The sequence below is a fragment of the Oncorhynchus keta genome, chromosome 34 (genome assembly GCF_023373465.1).
Source record: "Oncorhynchus keta strain PuntledgeMale-10-30-2019 chromosome 34, Oket_V2, whole genome shotgun sequence".
In the NCBI taxonomy this organism is placed as follows: Eukaryota; Metazoa; Chordata; class Actinopteri; order Salmoniformes; family Salmonidae; genus Oncorhynchus; species Oncorhynchus keta.
The window spans coordinates 66132030-66151774 of record NC_068454.1 but is presented as its reverse complement, the minus strand read 5'-3'; the positions used below and the strand labels follow the sequence as shown (position 1 = coordinate 66151774).

General features: G+C 42.9%; 1 protein-coding gene across 6 annotated transcripts in view; it reads left to right on the top strand.

Moving 5' to 3' along the window:
• Positions 1 to 19745, top strand: part of LOC118367718 (growth factor receptor-bound protein 10-like) — a 90080-nt gene that overhangs the window by 33790 nt on the left and 36545 nt on the right. For 4 of the 6 annotated variants that reach the window (XM_052494456.1, XM_052494460.1, XM_052494458.1 and 1 more), the window contains one exon: positions 3946 to 4042. In XM_052494456.1, the coding sequence (XP_052350416.1) occupies positions 3946 to 4042 (97 nt within the window). The remainder of the gene's footprint in view (positions 1 to 3945; positions 4043 to 19745) is intronic. The other 2 variants (XM_052494457.1, XM_052494461.1) reach the window with 1 other exon arrangement.

The window sequence follows — 19745 nt, the reverse complement described above, 5'->3', positions numbered from 1 at the left end:
TGTGTCAGTGTGTGTGTCAGTGTGTGTGTCAGTGTGTGTGTCTGTGTGTGTGTCTGTGTGTATGTCTGTGTGTGTGTCTGTGTGTGTGTGTGTGTGTGTGTGTGTCAGTGTGTGTGTCAGTGTGTGTGTCAGTGTGTGTGTCTGTGTGTGTGTCTGTGTGTGTGTCTGTGTGTATGTCTGTGTGTGTGTGTGTGTGTATGTGTGTGTGTGTGCGTGTCTGTGTGTGTGTCTGTGTGTGTGTCAGTGTGTGTGTCTTTGTGTGTGTCTGTGTGTGTGTCTGTGTGTATGTCTGTGTGTGTGTGTGTGCGTGTCTGTGTGTGTGTCTGTGTGTGTGTCAGTGTGTGTGTGTCTGTGTGTGTGTCTGTGTGTATGTCTGTGTGTATGTCTGTGTGTGTGTGTGCGTGCGTGCGTGCGTGTGAGAGCATCCTAGCAAGCCAAACACAGAAGTCCACCACAGTACATTCTGTTCCCGCAGCATGCTGTGAGTGCTCCAATCAGTGCTGGCATTATGGATCTCCCACACTTATTTTGTAGTGATTTATTATTCTTTTAATTGTTTTTGTCCAAGAAGACACAGTGTTCTCTGGGAGCATGTGTTTCTGTGGGAAGCCCTCTAATCGTGAGTTCTCTGCTACTCGCTGTTTAGGCCTACATCTGAGGCAGAACAAAGCAATAAGGAAAACAACTAGCCTTGCTATAAAGAAAACAACTAGCCTTGCTATAAAGAAAACAACTAGCCTTGCTATAAAGAAAACAACTAGCCTTGCTATAAAGAAAACAACTAGCCTATCTACCGAACAACTAGCATAAACACCGGGGAGAACTCTGAACATTCGCTGTCAACGCTGTGGTTCACCCGGCCGATCGCTTTTCACACCTGTACTATCTCCTCTGGACACCGTTCTACTGAACACATTCAATGCCTGCATTAATATCCTATAGACCGAAAAACGAGTCCTTCTGCTGTGGACTAACAGGGAAAGCAGACCGGACGAGTTTTGTGCGCAAGTGTTACAATATAAATGAACGTGTCCATGTTATTCACTCATTTTATCCATGCACATCAACGAGTGCCTGTGTTGCCGAATGCTAAAATACGCGCGGCAATCTTCTCATTGGTTTTCACAAGCATACAAAGCATACATGCTTGAAAGATGAAAGAGGAGAGTTAATCAACGATAACTAACTAAAACTAACTAGGCTTCCCCTTTTATCTGTGGATTAATCATCGGAGAATATAAACACACGATTTTGTATGACTCCTGATCAAAACTTTACAAAGATCCAGCAAAAAAAGGACCATATGCATTTCAGGTTAAATAACAACCCCAATGTTCATCTCCTAGGACCAACTAGCTAGCAACAGCTTACTGCCACAGTAACTGCTTTCTAGGCCTCGACTGAAGACAACAGCTTACTGCCACAGTAACTGCTTTCTAGGCCTCGACTGAAGACAACAGCTTACTGCCACAGTAACTGCTTTCTAGGCCTCGACTGAAGACAACAGCTTACTGCCACAGTAACTGCTTTCTAGGCCTCGACTGAAGACAACAGCTTACTGCCACAGTAACTGCTTCCTAGGCCTCGACGTTAGACAACAGCTTACTGCCACAGTAACTGCTTTCTAGGCATCGACTGAAGACAACAGCTTACTGCCACAGTAACTGCTTTCTAGGCCTCGACTGAAGACAACAGCTTACTGCCACAGTAACTGCTTCCTAGGCCTCGACGTTAGACAACAGCTTACTGCCACAGTAACTGCTTTCTAGGCCTCGACTGAAGACAACAGCTTACTGCCACAGTAACTGCTTCCTAGGCCTCGACGTTAGACAACAGCTTACTGCCACAGTAACTGCTTCCTAGGCCTCGACTGAAGACAACAGCTTACTGCCACAGTAACTGCTTTCTAGGCCTCGACTGAAGACAACAGCTTACTGCCACAGTAACTGCTTTCTAGGCCTCGACTGAAGACAACAGCTTACTGCCACAGTAACTGCTTTCTAGGCCTCGAATGAAGACAACAGCTTACTGCAACAGTAACTGCTTTCTAGGCCTCGACTGAAGACAACAGCTTACTGCCACAGTAACTGCTTTCTAGGCCTCGACTGAAGACAACAGCTTACTGCCACAGTAACTGCTTCCTAGGCCTCGACGTTAGACAACAGCTTACTGCCACAGTAACTGCTTCCTAGGCCTCGACTGAAGACAACAGCTTACTGCCACAGTAACTGCTTCCTAGGCCTCGACTGAAGACAACAGCTTACTGCCACAGTAACTGCTTCCTAGGCCTCGACGTTAGACAACAGCTTACTGCCACAGTAACTGCTTCCTAGGCCTCGACTGAAGACAACAGCTTACTGCCACAGTAACTGCTTTCTAGGCCTCGACTGAAGACAACAGCTTACTGCCACAGTAACTGCTTTCTAGGCCTCGACTGAAGACAACAGCTTACTGCCACAGTAACTGCTTTCTAGGCCTCGAATGAAGACAACAGCTTACTGCCACAGTAACTGCTTTCTAGGCCTCGACTGAAGACAACAGCTTACTGCCACAGTAACTGCTTTCTAGGCCTCGACTGAAGACAACAGCTTACTGCCACAGTAACTGCTTCCTAGGCCTCGACGTTAGACAACAGCTTACTGCCACAGTAACTGCTTCCTAGGCCTCGACGTTAGACAACAGCTTACTGCCACAGTAACTGCTTTCTAGGCCTCGACTGAAGACAACAGCTTACTGCCACAGTAACTGCTTCCTAGGCCTCGACTGAAGACAACAGCTTACTGCCACAGTAACTGCTTTCTAGGCCTCGACTGAAGACAACAGCTTACTGCCACAGTAACTGCTTTCTAGGCCTCGACTGAAGACAACAGCTTACTGCCACAGTAACAGCTTCCTAGGCCTCGACTGAAGACAACAGCTTACTGCCACAGTAACTGCTTCCTAGGCCTCGACTGAAGACAACAGCTTACTGCCACAGTAACTGCTTCCTAGGCCTCGACTGAAGACAACAGCTTACTGCCACAGTAACTGCTTTCTAGGCCTCGACTGAAGACAACAGCTTACTGCCACAGTAACAGCTTCCTAGGCCTCGACTGAAGACAACAGCTTACTGCCACAGTAACTGCTTCCTAGGCCTCGACTGAAGACAACAGCTTACTGCCACAGTAACTGCTTCCTAGGCCTCGACTGAAGACAACAGCTTACTGCCACAGTAACTGCTTCCTAGGCCTCGACTGAAGATAACTGCTTACTCCCACAGTAACTGGGAGGCTCCCGAGTGGCGCAGTGGTCTAATGCACTGCATCTCAGTGCTAGAGGCTGTGATTAGGAGTCCTATAGGGCGGTGCACAATTGGCCCAGCATTGTCTGGGTTTGGCCGGGGTAGGCCGTCATTGTAAATAAGAATTTGTTCTTAACTGTCTTGCCTAGTTAAATAAAAACTGCTTCCTAGGCCTTGACTGCAGACAACAGTTTACTGCAACAGTAACTGCTTCCAAGCCCTCGAATGAAGACAACTGCTTACTGCAACAGTAACTGCTACCCAGGCCTTGACTGAAGACAGCTTAGTATGTAGTCTTCTTACTCAATCTAGAAGCTGGTTCTAGTTCATTAGTCTCTTTGCCATAATCTCATATCCAGCCTAAAACATGGGGTGGTTGGGTGGAAGAAGAGGCAACTTGGTATGTTGCCTCTTTATGGTAGTGCCCTGCGCTGCTCTGAGGGGATGCTCTGGTTTAGAAAGGCAGGAGAAGAGCCTGTACACACACATACACGCGCGCTTGGGCGTACACGCACTGCAATGAGATTGTGTTTTTTTTTTAACCTCATGATTGACCAGATTGATACTGCATATAGATAGACAAAGACAAACCCAGTGTTATGATGTGATGCTGAAGTTGTGAATAAACTCTTTTGGCATGACTGCTATGTTGGCTTTTTTCTCAGCAGGACAATGTGGACCGAGCCTCCAATCACAGACCAGCAGATCTAATTGGGCCGAGTTTCCAGAAGTCAACCAATCGGAACTCTCCAAACCATCAAGGTTGGTGTTCTTAGAATGTCAGTACTTAGAAAATGGAAATATTCATTTGATAATTGTGTCACTGCTCAAATTATTTGACAGATGTAGACTAGTTATATGGTGTAAGTGTTTATGGTCTGTCAGTACATTTAGTAGGATGTAATTTATTTGAGGCTGCATAATTGACCTCAGAAAACAAAGACAACTGTTTAATAATAATAATCACCGTTTTTTGCTCTGAGAATACTAACGTCACTAACAAGATTCTGTTCTGAAATGCAGCCTATTTGTATTGGAATTGCAGCTTCAGACGATCCTTATCACATTGTTAATTCTCAGATCTGAGATTTGCGCTTCTCATTTTCTGTATTACAGTTTGTGTGTGTGTGTGTGTGTGTCTTTTCAGTGTTTGTGTGTGCATGCGCGCACGCTTTGATATGGGTGGGGGGTTACTATTGACGCGTTTTATGGCAGAGGGCTCCGTCGCTCATTAAGTTCAGATTAGGATGTATATTCTGGGGCTCTTCCGCTGTAAACATTTCAGCAGTTCAAAGAGTGATTTGTAAAGACATGGGGTGCCATTATAATTAAGCTTTCAATCTAATTGTGCTATACAAATTCCATCCATGATAATCGGAGCATGAGATTTACGCACACTATTGCCCCAGCATGGGATGTAAAGCTTGAAGGTTTTTGAACTGTCTGGTAGTGGATGAGAAAGCTTGGTGCTGTCGTGGAAATAAATGGAGCAGAAATTAGATTTGACATTTTTTTTACTATCAAGGGAGAGCACTGCACTGGAATTTATGACTGGGAAAACAGATAATAATTTTCACAGTGATTCAAATGATAAATGATCTATAATAATATGAGAGTTTGGGTAAAAAAGAAAAGAATGCTAGAAAATAATGCTTTGTAAAAAATATATTTGCCACAAAATGTTTAATATGTGCGAAGACCTCCCTCCCTCCATAATATGAAGATCAGATTGAGGGAATAAATGAATTAATCATGGATTGCATTGATAACCATTGTATACTTAAAAGGCAACTGTTCATTGTTTAAACCGTTGAAACTATACATTTCAACATTGGTCAATATTATTGATATAGAACCTTTGTTAACACAGTGTCTAATATCCATATAGGGATGGGCATTTACATTTGTTTTTTTAAATTGTTCGAGTATCAAATAAAAGACAAACTAGTTTTTCAACCACTCCACAAATTTCTTGTTGACAAACTATAGTTTGGCAAGTTGGTAAGGACATCTACTGTGTGCATGACACAAGTAATTTTTCCAACAATTGTTTACAGACAGATTATTTCACTTATAAATCACTGTATCACAATTCCAGTAAGTCAGAAGTTTACATACACTAAGATGACTGTGCCTTTAAACAGCTTGGAAAATTCCAGAAAATGTCTTGGCTTTAGAAGCTTCTGAAAGGCTAATTTACATAATTTGAGTCAATTGGAGGTGTGTACCTGTGGATGTATTCCAAGGCCTACCTTCAAACTCAGTGCCTCTTTGCTTGACATCATGGGAAAATCAGCCAAGACATGAGAAAAACTATTGTAGACCTCCACAAGTCTGGTTCATCCTTGGGAGCAATTTCCATACGCCTGAAGGTACCACGTTCATCTGTACAAACAATAGTATGCAAGTATAAACACCATGGGTTCACGCAGCCGTCATACCACTCAGGAAGGAGGCACGTTCTGTCTCCTAGAGATGAACGTACTTTGGTGCAAAAGGTTAAAATCAATCCCAGAACAACAGCAAAGGACCCTGTGAAGATGCTGGAGGAAACAGGTACAAATGTATCTTTTTCCACCAGTAAAACGAGTTCAATATCAACATAACCTGAAAGGCCACTCAGTAAGGAAGAAGCCACTGCTCCATAACCGCCATAAAAAAGACCGACTACGGTTTGCAACTGCACATAGGGACAAATATTTTACTGTTTGGAGTAATGTCCTCTGGTCTGATGAAACAAAAATAGAACTGTTTGGCCATAAAGAGCATCATTATGTTTGGAGGAAAAAGGGGACGCTTGCAAGCCGAAGAACACCATCCCAACCGTGAAGCACGGGGTGGCAGCATCATGTTGTAGGGGTGCTTTGCTGCAGAAGGGACTGGTACACTTCACAAAATAGATGGCACCATGGGGGGGGGGGATTATGTGGATAGATTGAAGCAACATCTCAAGACATCAGTCAGGAAGTTAAAGCTTGGTCGCAAATGGGTCTTCCAAATGGAAAATGACACCAAGCAAGGAGGCCTACAAATCCGACTCAGTTACATCAGCTCTGTCAGGAGGAATGGGCCACAATTCAAACTTGTGGAAGGCTACCCCGAAACATTTGACCCAAGCTAAATAATTTAAAGGCAATGCTACCAAATACTAATTGAGTGTATGTAAACTTCAGGAAATGTGATGAAAGAAATAAAAGCTGAAATAAATCATTCTTTCTACTATTATTCTGACATTTCACATTCTTAAAATTAAGTGGTGATCCTAACTCACCTAAAACAGGGAATTCTTACTAGGATTAAATGTCAGTAATTGTGAAAAACTGAGTTTAAATGTATGTGTAACATACAGTGCCAAATTTATCAAAACGATTACAGATAAAACATTCTAATTTCTAAATTGCCCCATATACAGTACCAGTCAGTACCAGTAAAATAAAAAAAAATTAAAAACTATTTTCTACATTGTAGAATAATATTGAAGACTATGAAATAACACATATGGAATAATGTGGTAACCAAAAAAGTGTTAAACAAACCAAACTATATTTTAGATCCTTCAAAGTAGCCATCTTTTGCTTTGATGACATTTTTGCACACTCTTGGCATTCTCTCAACCTGCTTCACCTGGAATGCTTTTCCAACAGTCTTGAAGGAGTTCCCACATATGCTGAGCACTTGTTGGCTGCTTTTCCTTCACTCTGCGGTCCAACTCATCCCAAACCATCTCAATTGGGTTGAGGTTGGGTGATTGTGGAGGCCAGGTCATCTGATGCAGCACTCCATCACTCTCCTTCTTGGTCAATTAGCCCTTACACAGCCTGGAGGTGTGTTGGGTCATTGTCCAGTTGAAAGCAAATGATAGTCCCACTTACACAAACCAGATGGGATGGCATATCGCTGCATAATGCTGTGGTAGCCAAGTGTGCCTGGAATTCTAAATAAATCAGACAGATAGTGTCACCAGCAATGCACCATCACACCTCCTCCTCCAAGCTTCACGGTGGAAACCACACATGCAGAGGTCATCCGTTCACCTACCCTGCATCTCACAAAGACACGGCGGTTGCAACAAATTATCTTACATTTGGACTCATCAGACCAAAGGACAGATTTCCACCGGTCTAATGTCCATTGCTCGTGTTTCTTGGTCCAAGCAAGTCTCTTCTTGTTATTGGTGTCCTTTAGTAGTTGTTTCTTTGCAGCAATTTGAACAAGAAGGCCTGATTCACACAGTCTCCTCTGAACAGTTGATGTTGGGATGTTTCTGTTACTTGAACTCTGAAGCATTTATTTGGGTTGCAATTTATGAGGCTGGTAACTCTAATGAACTTATCCTCTGCATCAGAGGTAACTCTGGGTCTTCCTTTCCTGTGAGGGTCCTTATGAGAGCCAGTTTCATCATAGCGCTTGATGGTTTTTGCGACTGCACTTGAAGAAACTTTAAAATTTCTTGAAATTTTCAGTGTTGACTGACCTTCATGTCTTTAAGTAATGATGGACAGCCCTTTCTCTTTGCTTATTTGAGCTGTTCTTGCCAAAGACTTGGTCTTTTACCAAATCTTCTGTATACCACCCCTACCCTGTCACAACACAACTGATTGGCTCAAAAGCATTAAGAAGGAAACATTTCCACAAATGTACTTTTAACAAGGCACACCTGTTAATTGAAATGCATTCCAGGTGACTACCTCATGAAGCTGGTTGAGAGGATGCCAAGAGTGTGCAAAGCTGTCATCAAGGCAAAAGGTGGCCACTTTAAAGAGTCTCATCTCAAATATGTATATGGTAGGCTCGTGTCTCTGGGCAACTCACGGCTGTGCTTGCCTTTGTAGTTTGTAATAGTTTGCAAGCACTGCCACATTCGACGAGCGTCGGAGCCGGTGTAGTATGATTCAGTCTTCGCCCTGTATTGACGCTTTGCCTGTTTGATGGTTCGTCGCAAGGCATAGCGGGATTTCTTGTAAGCTTCCGGGTTAGAGTCCCGCACCTTGAAAGCGGCAGCTCTACCCTTTAGCTCAGTGCGGATGTTGCCTGTAATCCATGGCTTCTGGTTGGGGTATTATGTACTGTCACTGTGAGGACGATGTCCTCGATGCACTTATTGATAAAGCCAGTGACTGATATGGTTGATTCCTCAATATCATCGGAAGAATCCCGGAACATGTTCCAGTCTGTGATGGCAAAACAGTCCTGTAGTTTAGCATCTGCTTCCTCTGACCATGTTTTTATAGACCGAGCCACTGGTGCTTCCTGCTTGAATTTTTGCTTGTAAGCAGGAATCAGGAGGGTAGAGTTGTGGTCACATTTACCAGATGGAGGGCGAGGGAGAACTTTGTACGCGTCTCTGTGTGTGGAGTACAGATGATCTAGAATTTTTTCCCTCTGGTTGCACATTTAACATGTTGATAGAGATTTGGTAGAACTGATTTAAGTTTCCCTGCATTTAACTCTCCGGCCACTTGGAGCGCCACCTCTGGGTGAGTGGTTTGCTTATTTCCTTATACAGCTGACTGAGTGTGGTCTTAGTGCCAGCATCTGTGGTGGTAAATAAACAGCCACAAAAAGTATAGCTGAGAACTCTAGGCAAGTAGTGTGGCCTGCAATTTATCACAATATACTCTACTTCATGCGAGCAAAATCTAGAGACTTCCTTAGATTTCGTGCACCAGCTGTTGTTTACAAATATGCACAGACCCCCCCCCCCTCGTCTTTCCAGAGTGTGCTGTTCTATCCTGCTGGTGCAGCGTGTATCCCGCTAGCTGAATATCCATGTAGTCATTCAGCCACGATTCCGTGAAACATAGGATATTACAGTTTTTGATGTCCTGTTGGTAGGATATTCGTGATCGTACCTCGTCTAATTTATTGTCCATTGATTGCACATTGGCGAGTAATATTGACGGCAGCTTTCCCACTCGCCTTCTGCGGGTCCTGGCGAGGCAGAGACGTGCCTAACGCTTTGTTGCCACACAGTATTAGACTATTTTTTTTGCCTCTGTTTAGAGATCAAGTTTTGACATCAGTTCCAGTATTTGAGTACTCAATTACTCATGCTCATCCCTAAATCCATAGCACAATGTTTATGACATCAAAGCTCATACATATTTCTGGAACATATTTCTGGTGCCTTGACATTGTTGTAGTGCTATAATCCTCTGTGAAATTCCGATCTCTTTTTCCACAAAACCCACACTTGTGCTTATAGGATTTTAATAGAGCTGAGGGCTAAGACCTACTTTGTGTGTTTGTCATAAACCTTATTGGTGCTTAGGCAGAAAGAACAAGTCTTTTGTTGGAACGGCACCCTGAATAATGAGATATTTCAGGAATGAGAAGGATTGAAGCAGTTTGTTATAGGTAAAAGGACAGATATAATTAGTCAACACACACTAATGTACTGTACAAATGACCCGGGTATGTCATGACATGTTCTTATGAGATGTTATAACATTGTTGTGCTAAGAAATGTCTTGATGTCAAGGTGCAGTTTTGTTGACATGGCTAAATCCTTTCGCAGATAATTAAGTACGTTTGTAGCGAGAATTATTACAAGGCCGAAATGAGGTGAAAGATTATTTGGGTTTTGTGCTGGCACTGTGTGTGTGGGGGTGTGGGGGTGTATCATGGTGTTGTGCTGTTAATGGAACTACAGGTTTTAAGTCTCTGGTGTGGTAGTTTTGCCATTATTTCTTGTGTCCTATTTACCAGTCCAGTAGTAGTCTAGTATTCGTTGCCTTTGCAGTCTGCCTTTAGTTCAGTGTTGTTGCTTTAACTATTTGACTTACTATTTCCTGTGTTCATACATAGGCTACACTGAAGGCCAGGTGTGGTCGCTGAAGGGTTAATATGAGATCTTTATCATACAGAACTGTGGTATGTAAGCAGTGAATAATGTGTTTGGGCTCCATTCTTAAAGAAACCTCATGGGACGCTCCCCTTCAAAATGATTGGTTCCTCCTCTCTCTCCCATACATTCCCATGAGTGGGGCTGGGCAGGTGGGAGAGAGATTAGCAGGAGATATCAAATAAACACTGCTGCCTACATCCCAAATGACACCCTATTTCCCATTTAGTGCACTACTTTTGACCGGAGCCTTATGGGCACTGCTCTGGTCAAAAGTAGTGCACCATTTAGGGGATAAAGTGACCTGTGGCCCTTGGTCTAAAGTAGTGCACTATAAGGATAGGGTGCCATTTGGGACATAGCTACTGCTGCTGCTACCCTGGCTAGGCTGTTTGTGAGCAGCAGGATCTCATCCTCATTCTCCACCCACTTGGTCACTCCCCACTCCCTGTCATGGATTGAACAATGGTGGGCACTCCCTCTCCAGCCAATCTTTACACCAATGCAATGCTTTAAAATCCTTGACGGGAAATGTGCAAGTTCACACTTTGGGAGAAGTGTGGAGAGTCGCGATGCAGCCTTCAGCTATTGCAAAAGGAGATAAGTCATGGTGGAGTGCAGGAGGCTGGGGTTATGTCCCAAATGGCACCCTATTCCCTATGTAATGCACTATAGGGCTCATAAGGCTCTGGTCAAAAGTAGTGCACTATTAAGGGAATAGAGAGCCATTTGGGACTGAATATGGAGGACATACATAACTGTAGGCTGAGGCTGAATCTCAGGGGCCCCTCAGCAGGGTTGTTGTGATCCAGACATGGCAGGCCCAGGGAGGAGTTTAGGCTAGGCCTGGCAAGGCATTCTTCTCTAGGTCCCACCCCCCACCACAAACACTTCATTTGGATTTCTTTCTCTCACTTCTATGAGGCCTTAACAACATCAACTTAGTGAATAATGTTAAAAGGGCCAGAAATAATTAGACACCTGTGATAATCTGAAGTACCCAAAAATGGCCACTAGATGTCTTGCGATAGTTTACATAAAATCCTTGAAAGATGCCAACATTCTGGTAGTTTACTGGTAAACTTAGAAAGTTTCCAGTAATATACTCTCCTTTTGCAAACCTAGGCTGAAGCATAGGGCTGTACTCAAAATGGCACCCTCTTTCCTATATAGTATACTACTTTTGACCAGAGCCCTATGGACCATAGTGTGCCATTTGGGACGAACAAGACTGATGGCAGGTTGGATGGGGAGCGTTGCTGCACAGCTATTTTCAGGTTTCTCCAGAGATGTTTGATTGGGTTCAAGTCTGGGCTCTGGCTGGGCCACTCAAGGACATTCAGAGATTTGTCCCGACGCCACTTCTACGTTGTCTTGGCTGTGTGCTTAGGGCCGTTGTCCTGTTGGAAGGTGAACCTTCGCTCTAGTCTGAGGTCCTGAGCACTCTGGAGCAGGCTTTCATTAAGGATTTCTCTGTACTTTGCACCGTTCATCTTTCAGGCCAAAGAGTTTAATCTTGCTTCTCATGTTCTGAGAGTCCTTTAGGTGCCTTTTGGCAAACTCCAAAGAGGCGGTCACGTGCCTTTTACTGAGGACTGTCTTCCGTCAGGTCACTCTACCATAAAGGCCTGATTGTTGGAGTGCTGCAGAGATGGTTGTCCTTCTGAAAGGTTCTTCCATCTCCCAATAGGAACTTTGGAGCTCTGTCAGAGTGACCATTGGGTTCTTGGTCACCTCCCTGACCTAGGCCCTTCTCCCCTGCTCAGTTTGGCCAGGCGGCCAGCTCTAGGAAGAATCTCGGTGGTTCCAAACTTCTTCCCTTTCAGAATGATGGAGGCCACCGTGTTCTTGGGGACTTTCAATGCTGCATAAATTTTTTGGTACCCTTCCCTGTGCTTCGACACAATCCTGTCTCAGAGCTCTACGGACAATTCCTTCGACCTCATGGCTTGATTTTTCCTTTGACATGCACTGTAAACTGTGGGACCTTATATAGACAGGTGTGGGCCTTTCCAAATAATGTCCATTCAATTTAATTTACCTCAGGTGGACTCCAATCAAGTTGTAGAAACATATTAAGGATGATCAATGGAAACAGGATGCACCTAAGCTCAATTTTGAGTCTCAAAGGGTCTGAATACTCATGTAAACAAAGTATTTCTGTTTTAATTTTTTTAAAATAAATTTGCAAAAATGTTGTTTAAAAAAATAATGTTTTTGCTTTGTCATTATGGGGTATTGTGTGTAGATTGATGAGGATTTATTTTTATTTAATCAATTTTAGAGTAAGGCTGTAATGTAACAAAATGTGGAAAAAGGGAAGGGTTCTGAATAAATTCAGAATGCACTGTATGCTTGGAACATCAAATCGCAATACATTTCCCAATATCGAATCACAATACATATAGAATCAGCACTTAAGTATTGTGATCATATCATATTGTGAGGTCCCTGGCAATTCCCAGCCCTAGTTTATACTACTTAATATCTTTCAAATTATGTGTCTGTTATTTAATAGTTTTAATATATGATCACTCAGAAACATTTGCACAAAATATTTTTTTGCTCTCAAATGTATATCCCTGTTAATGAGTATTTCTCTTCTGCCAAGTTAATCAATCCACCGGACAGGTGTGGCATAACAAGAAACTGATTAAACAGCATGATTGTTAAACTGGTGCACCTTGTGCTGGGGACAACAAAAAGCCACTCTATAATGTGCAGTTTTGTCACACAACTTAATGCCACAGATGTCTGAAGTCTTGAGGGAACTTGCAATTGGCATGCTGACTGCAGGAATGTCCACCAGAGCTGTTGCCAGAGAATTTAATGTTCATAATTTCTCCACCATAAGCTGCCTCCATCATTTTATATAATTTGGAAGTATGTCCAACTGGCCTCATAACCACAGACCATGTGTATGGCGTCGTATGGGCGAGCGGTTTTCTGATGTCAACGTTGTGAACAGAGTGCCCTATGGTTGCGGTGGGGTTATGGTATGGGCAGACATAAGCTACGGAGAATGAACACAATTGCATTTTATCAAAGGCATTCTGAATGCACAGAAATACCAAAAGATGCATATCTGTATTCCCATTCATGTGAAATCCATAGATTAGGGCCTAATGAATTGATTTCAATTGACTGATTTCCTCATATGATTGGTAACTCAGTAAAATCTTTGAATTGTTGCATGTTGCGTTTATATTTCTGTTCAGTAGAATTTATATTTAACGGCATTGTCAATGCGCCAGAAGTTGAAAGACAACAGCAACAAAATGACTGAGCCCTTATTTCCAGGCTACATACAGTGTAAGGTGTATGCCAGGATATTTCATGCTGAAAACCTCATAGTGAATACCATTGGTGTTTAATAAGTTGATGGTTTAAATTTAGGATAATGTTTTACAGTTTCTTCATTTTTAAAGGTCATCTTATTTGATTATATGATCAATTGTATATGTGGTAAGGCCAGTGTCCTTTGTGCCTCACTTGGCAGAGCATGGCACTTGCAATGACAGGGTTGTGGGTTGAATTCCCACAGGGGACCAGTATGAAAATGTAAGCACTCACTACTGTAAGTTGCTCTGGATGAAAGTGTCTGCTAAATGACTAAAAAAATGTAACGTAAAAAGATAATTAGACATCTGAGATAATTAGAGACCTGTGATAATCTGAAGTGCACAGCCACTAGATGTCTTGTGACTGAGTACATAAAATCCTTGAAAGATACTAACATTCTGGTAGTTCACTGGTCAACAGTAATATAACCTACGGCTGAAGCATAGGGCTGTACTCCAAACGGCACCCTCTTCCCTATATAGTGTACTACTTTTTACCAGAGCCCTATGGGCCGGGCCATAGGGTGCCATTTGGGGCTAACAAGACTGATGGAAGTGTGGGTGTATCTGCCCCAGCCCCAAACCCAGGCAGGCACAGTCGATAGGTAATAAACCCTATCAATGGTTCCAATGCGCTCCAATAATACACTTTCTAGTTGAGAAGTTAACTTGTATTTCAAGTATCAAAGTCCTGTTCCAAAAGTTCTTTCTTTAGGGAGGCAGGTACCATAGTGGTTAGAGCTTTGGGCCAATAACTGGTAAGGTTGCTGGATTGAATCCCCGAGCTGACAAGGTTCAAATCTGTCATTCTTCCTCTGAACAAGACAGTTAACCCGATAGGCCGTCATTGTAAATACGAATTTGTTCTTAACTGACTTGCCTAGTTAAATAAAGGTTGAAACAAATGATGCTTTGTTGAGAGTCATAGGCCCTGGCTTGTAGCCCTGGCTGGCACTCAGGTTTAGATGAAATCTGGAACAGGCAATATCCAATCACGCATTCCTCAGATGAAAGACGTGATGAGGAGGGTGGTTCTTTTGAGATTATGGTAGCTGATGTAAATTAAGTACGCTGATTTAAACTGATTAAGTGTTCCCCAAGAACAGGCTCTTCTGCTCATTCTGATTGGGCTTTGTCAGAGTGACCATTATTGTTTTTTGTATTGTGACCATTATTGTTTTTTGTACAATTCTGATTGGGCCACTGTCCTCAGTGGGTGTGTACTGGCACTCCGTATTGTCCCAGTATTGTCCTAGACACTGTAGAACCACCCTGTACAGTTAAGACTGTATCTGTGTGAACCGTGAAAGAATGGGTCCACTGATTCCTTTCACATGGGCCATTTTTCCCTGTGTTGTCTTCCTATCGTCCGGTCTCCTCGTCACATCCCAAGGACGCTGTGCCATTTCCCGACTTCCAGCCATGCCAGCTCCCCTCTGTTTTCTACACATTTGAATGCTAATTGACAGTGGCTGGTTAGAGGGACTGGGCTACATTGTCAACACATCACTTTTATCAAAGTACTTTTTGATTTGTTATCCCGAACTCCTGATAAGAGCAACTAAACTATCACACATATTATTTCCCTTTAGTTTAGTAGGTGTGTGTGTAGCAGCAGTACATTGGGAAAGGGCAGGGGGGAAATTTGGTCGAGACGACGCCACTCATAATTAATTCAGATAGGAAGATTATAATAAATACATACATTCCTGGGTGGTTGTAAAGAAAAGCCATAAGGAATTTGGTCCATATAATGGTCTGCTAAGCATCGGAAACATCCCAAACAGCTTTTATGGTGTCATCACCAGGGCGTGCCATCCTTTTCCCCTTTACAAATTAACAATAGACAGTGAAAAGGGAAGCTTCGGTTGTTGAAGCAGACAAGCTGGAATGGTGAGAGAAAGTGGGGGAACCATTCCGTCGCGATGGAGGGCTTTATGCTAACCGCTATGCCCCGCCACCAGCCAGCCCCGGTTTGGCCCCTACAGTACTGACAAAGTGTGTCCCAACTGGCACCCTATTGCCTAGGTAATGCACCCTATTTCCTATGTAGTGCTCTACTTTTGACCAGAGCCCTATGGCCTCTGGTCAAAAGTAGTGTTCTATATAGGGAATACAAACAGGACAGACAAACAGGACCGGTCCTGAATAAGACAGACAATAACATGAATAGGGATCTATCTGGGACTTGCTGTTGTCTCACTGAGAGACAGTGAGGGGCTGTCAGAGTTACAGTTTGATTGACGCTGTTCTAGACTGACTGAGCATATTTTTAGTTGTAGTAGGAGTATGACATGGGTTCAATTAGTATTTGTTTTCTTTCAACTACTTTGAGCGTTTGAATGGGCAGGGTTTGCACTTTTGGGACTATTGCATTGGTTCTAGGCAACCTTGTACTGGGCAGCCTCAGTCAAGGGCAACTAAAGTTTTTGACAGAAAACAAATACCATTTGATCCCAGGATAGTATGTAGGCTATTATATTATTTTATACAAATAATTATTGTTTTTTGTACAATTAGATCTTTTTTTTGACAATACAAAACATACACATACAAACGACAGCATTCAAACACACACAAACATCATCCTTCACCGACCCACCTGCTCACACCCCCATCTCCAGAGCCCACATCACTCTCTGCCACATGGCCTCACACTGCACCATTTTGTTTCTCTCTGTCGCCCACACACTTTCAACATTTACACAATAAAGCATTTGACCTTTCCATTCTGTTAACAATTGAGGATTGGTTGATTTCCAGTTTTAAGTGTACATTTTTTCAAGATGATTGACGATGAAAGTATCGTCCAACCCATTGGGTATCTCACTGCACCCTCATATTCCATGTCTTTAAATATGCAGCCAGACGGATTAAAAGTACTTTTATATTGTAATACTTCTGACAGACAACTTTCTAACTCCACCCATAACTTTTGGACTTTATAACATTCCCAGAAGGCATAGATTACTGAGTCATTATTCGTTTTATACTTAAGACATGACTCTGTGACTCTGCCATTGAGGTGTAGAATTTGGGAATTTTGTCTCTTGTATAATAAATTATATACTTTAGTTTATACTGGATTAAGCATGCATTTTTGTTAACTGTAATTCCGTTAGTTTACGTTCCAACATTCCCTCCATCTTACACCAATATGTGTTATTTTTAAGTCATGGTTTTAATAGTTGATATATTTTTTTCTAAGAGGCTATTATATTGTAATGTATTATTGAGCCATATCAAAACAAGCCTGAAACCTGAACGAGATGTTCTCAGTCCAAAATGTCAATTCTGCCGATCGATTTAATCAAGAGTGTAAGACAACTGCTCTTAATAAGGTATTCAGCGTTCAGATTGCGTGACAGCCATTTAAGGTTATTGAACAGCGCCCTCTCTCTCTCTTTCTCCTTGCCTCTGCATGAGACGGATCTCTAGACTAGCGAGACAATTTTATGTCAGGTTAGTGTTAGCCACTGGCACTGGAGGGAGTTGTATAATTCCTTTTCCTAGAATTCCTTTTCCTGGTAGATCTCACTGCAAGGCCAGATGTAATTGTGGTCACAACATCATTTAGACAGTCCAGTCTCTCTAGCCTAATTCAGGAACTACTTGAAATGTAAAAAAGATGCATCATTTGAGAAAACATGAGCAGGTGCCCTATAACAGACATTAATGGAAGTTATTATTAGATATTATAAGCTGGGTGGTTCGAGCCATGAATGCTGATTGACTGACAGCCGTGGTATATCAGACGGTATACCACAGGAATGACAAAACATTTATTTTTACTACTAATTTATTTGTACTACTAATTACGTTGGTAACCAGTTTATAATAGCAATAAGGCACCTCGGTTTTGTGGTATATAGCCAATATACCATGGCTAAGGGCTGTATCCAGGCACTTGTCGTGCTAAGAACATCCCTTAGGCATGGTATATTGGCTATATACCACACCCCCACGTTTCCTTATTGCTTAAGTGTCTAAACCTTCATGTGCTCCCCTGACCCTGCATCTACCTTCTGACGGACCAGACCTTCTACGCCTGACCTTGGCTCTATTCCAGACATACTTCTATTAGCCTTGTGCCCCTCTAGCATCTGCTGTTCCTGAACTCGAGCATCCTGTTCCTCATGCTTCATAACCATCCTGTCACTGGCTGTGCTTGTCTTGTTAATAATAATATTACATGGGACTTATACAGTCTTTTCAACGCCCCAAAGTCTCTGAAAGGTCGCTTTGTTGTCCATATGCTTCATCCTCATCCTGTCGCTTTCCATCCCATCTTAACCTTCAATCCCTGGCTCTGCTAGCCTTGTCCATGTGCTTCATCCCCATCCTGTCGCTTTCCATCCCATCTTAACCTTCAATCCCTGGCTCTGCTAGCCTTGTCCATGTGCTTCATCCCCATCCTGTCGCTTTCCATCCCATCTTAACCTTCAATCCCTGGCTCTGCTAGCCTTGTCCATGTGCTTCATCCCCATCCTGTCGCTTTCCATCCCATCTTAACCTTCAATCCCTGGCTCTGCTAGCCTTGTCCATGTGCTTCATCCCCATCCTGTCGCTTTCCATCCCATCTTAACCTTCAATCCCTGGCTCTGCTAGCCTTGTCCATGTGCTTCATCCCCATCCTGTCGCTTTCCATCCCATCTTAACCTTCAATCCCTGGCTCTGCTAGCCTTGTCCATGTGCTTCATCCCCATCCTGTCGCTTTCCATCCCATCTTAACCTTCAATCCCTGGCTCTGCTAGCCTTGTCCATGTGCTTCATCCCCATTCCATTCTTGGCTTTGCCTGTTGTCCCATCCTGTCTCTGTCTGGCCTTTCCTTGTTGTCCTTGTGCTCCAGAGCCAAAGGTAATTGATGAGCGCTGCTGTCTGCTCTCGTGATATTTTAAGAGTGTCTAATTTATGGCAGTAATATTGTAGGGCTAGGCCTGCTGTGACTGTTGCTTGTTTGATGGACATAAATAAAGATGTTTATGTCCCTAAAACTTCTGCCAAGCTCCACTAGTGCAATTTTTCTATTCTCTAAACACAGTGTCAAAGACAAATAATCCTGACCCTGTTGGGTGTGTGTGCATGAGTTTTTACCTGTCACAGTTCTAGCTAATAAATTGGGCCATAAGCTTATTGTTGACAATCTAGTTTGGCTATTATCCAACCACGGCCCCAAATATCTTGATCGGATTGGATCTTCGTTCTAGAGTTTCACCCCCACATGTAACGCATGTAGACAACCTGCCTGACTACTTAGGTATAAGTAACTAAATGTTCTCTTGTTACAAAACACATGAATACTATTCACCTAACACAAAGCTATTTTGGCCCATACAGTACACTTATGTAGCCTACTTGTGTCTTTAACTCTCCGGGATCTTTTAGAGAAGGGGCTTACCTCACTGACTGTTAATACTGACAGATTAGGCACCTGTGATACAGCTGGTTAGGGGACACCTTTTCAGGAAAGGTTCCTCAAAAGGCATAGGTTAGTCTGCCTGTCTGTCAGCTGCAGTGGGGGGGGTAGCACCTGCATCACTGGGTCAGCATAGGTTGTGGGGAGATACTGGGGACTGTTCTCAATGGCTCATTATTTGTTTGAATATTAGGCTATAGTTAGGCTATGGTTCGTTATGAAGGAATTATAAGAGTATTAATGTATTTTAATACTATTTAGGCTTGCAAATCCATAGTATGTAAATCGATGCCATGATGCAACATTTAGAAAATGTGGTGTGCCCTATTGCACATGCTATGGATTTCACCATTCAAAGTGATTGATTAAAACCACAACATAGAATAAATGAATGAAGAATTGCGTTGGTCTTTCTACTTACCTCGGCCCAGCCAGGTAACAATAGCATACAGTGCAGAACATTCTAATTGCCACAGTGGACATCCAAAGCCCTGAATTGCACGGTAGAGTTTGAGCAGCATCTAGTGGTGAAATAAGTAACTGCAGTATAGCAATGGTGAATAAAAGGGGAAACTTGAGAAAATATCAGTAGTTTTCTATTACTGGCTGTTCATTGTCTCAGAGATAATGATTATTAGGAGATGACATGCCCTGCAGACACTCCCCCACAGTAATGAAACTAACGTCCCCAAATGGCACCCTATTCCTTACCTTGTGAACTATATAGGGAATAGGGTGCCATTTGGGACATAACTCTGAACTGTCAAAACTTCCATCCACCATTGACTCACTGGGAGTGACCTCTGTGCCTCTTAACCAATGGCCTGGGTTGATCTCTTCCCCTGAGGCCAGTAGTGATTATG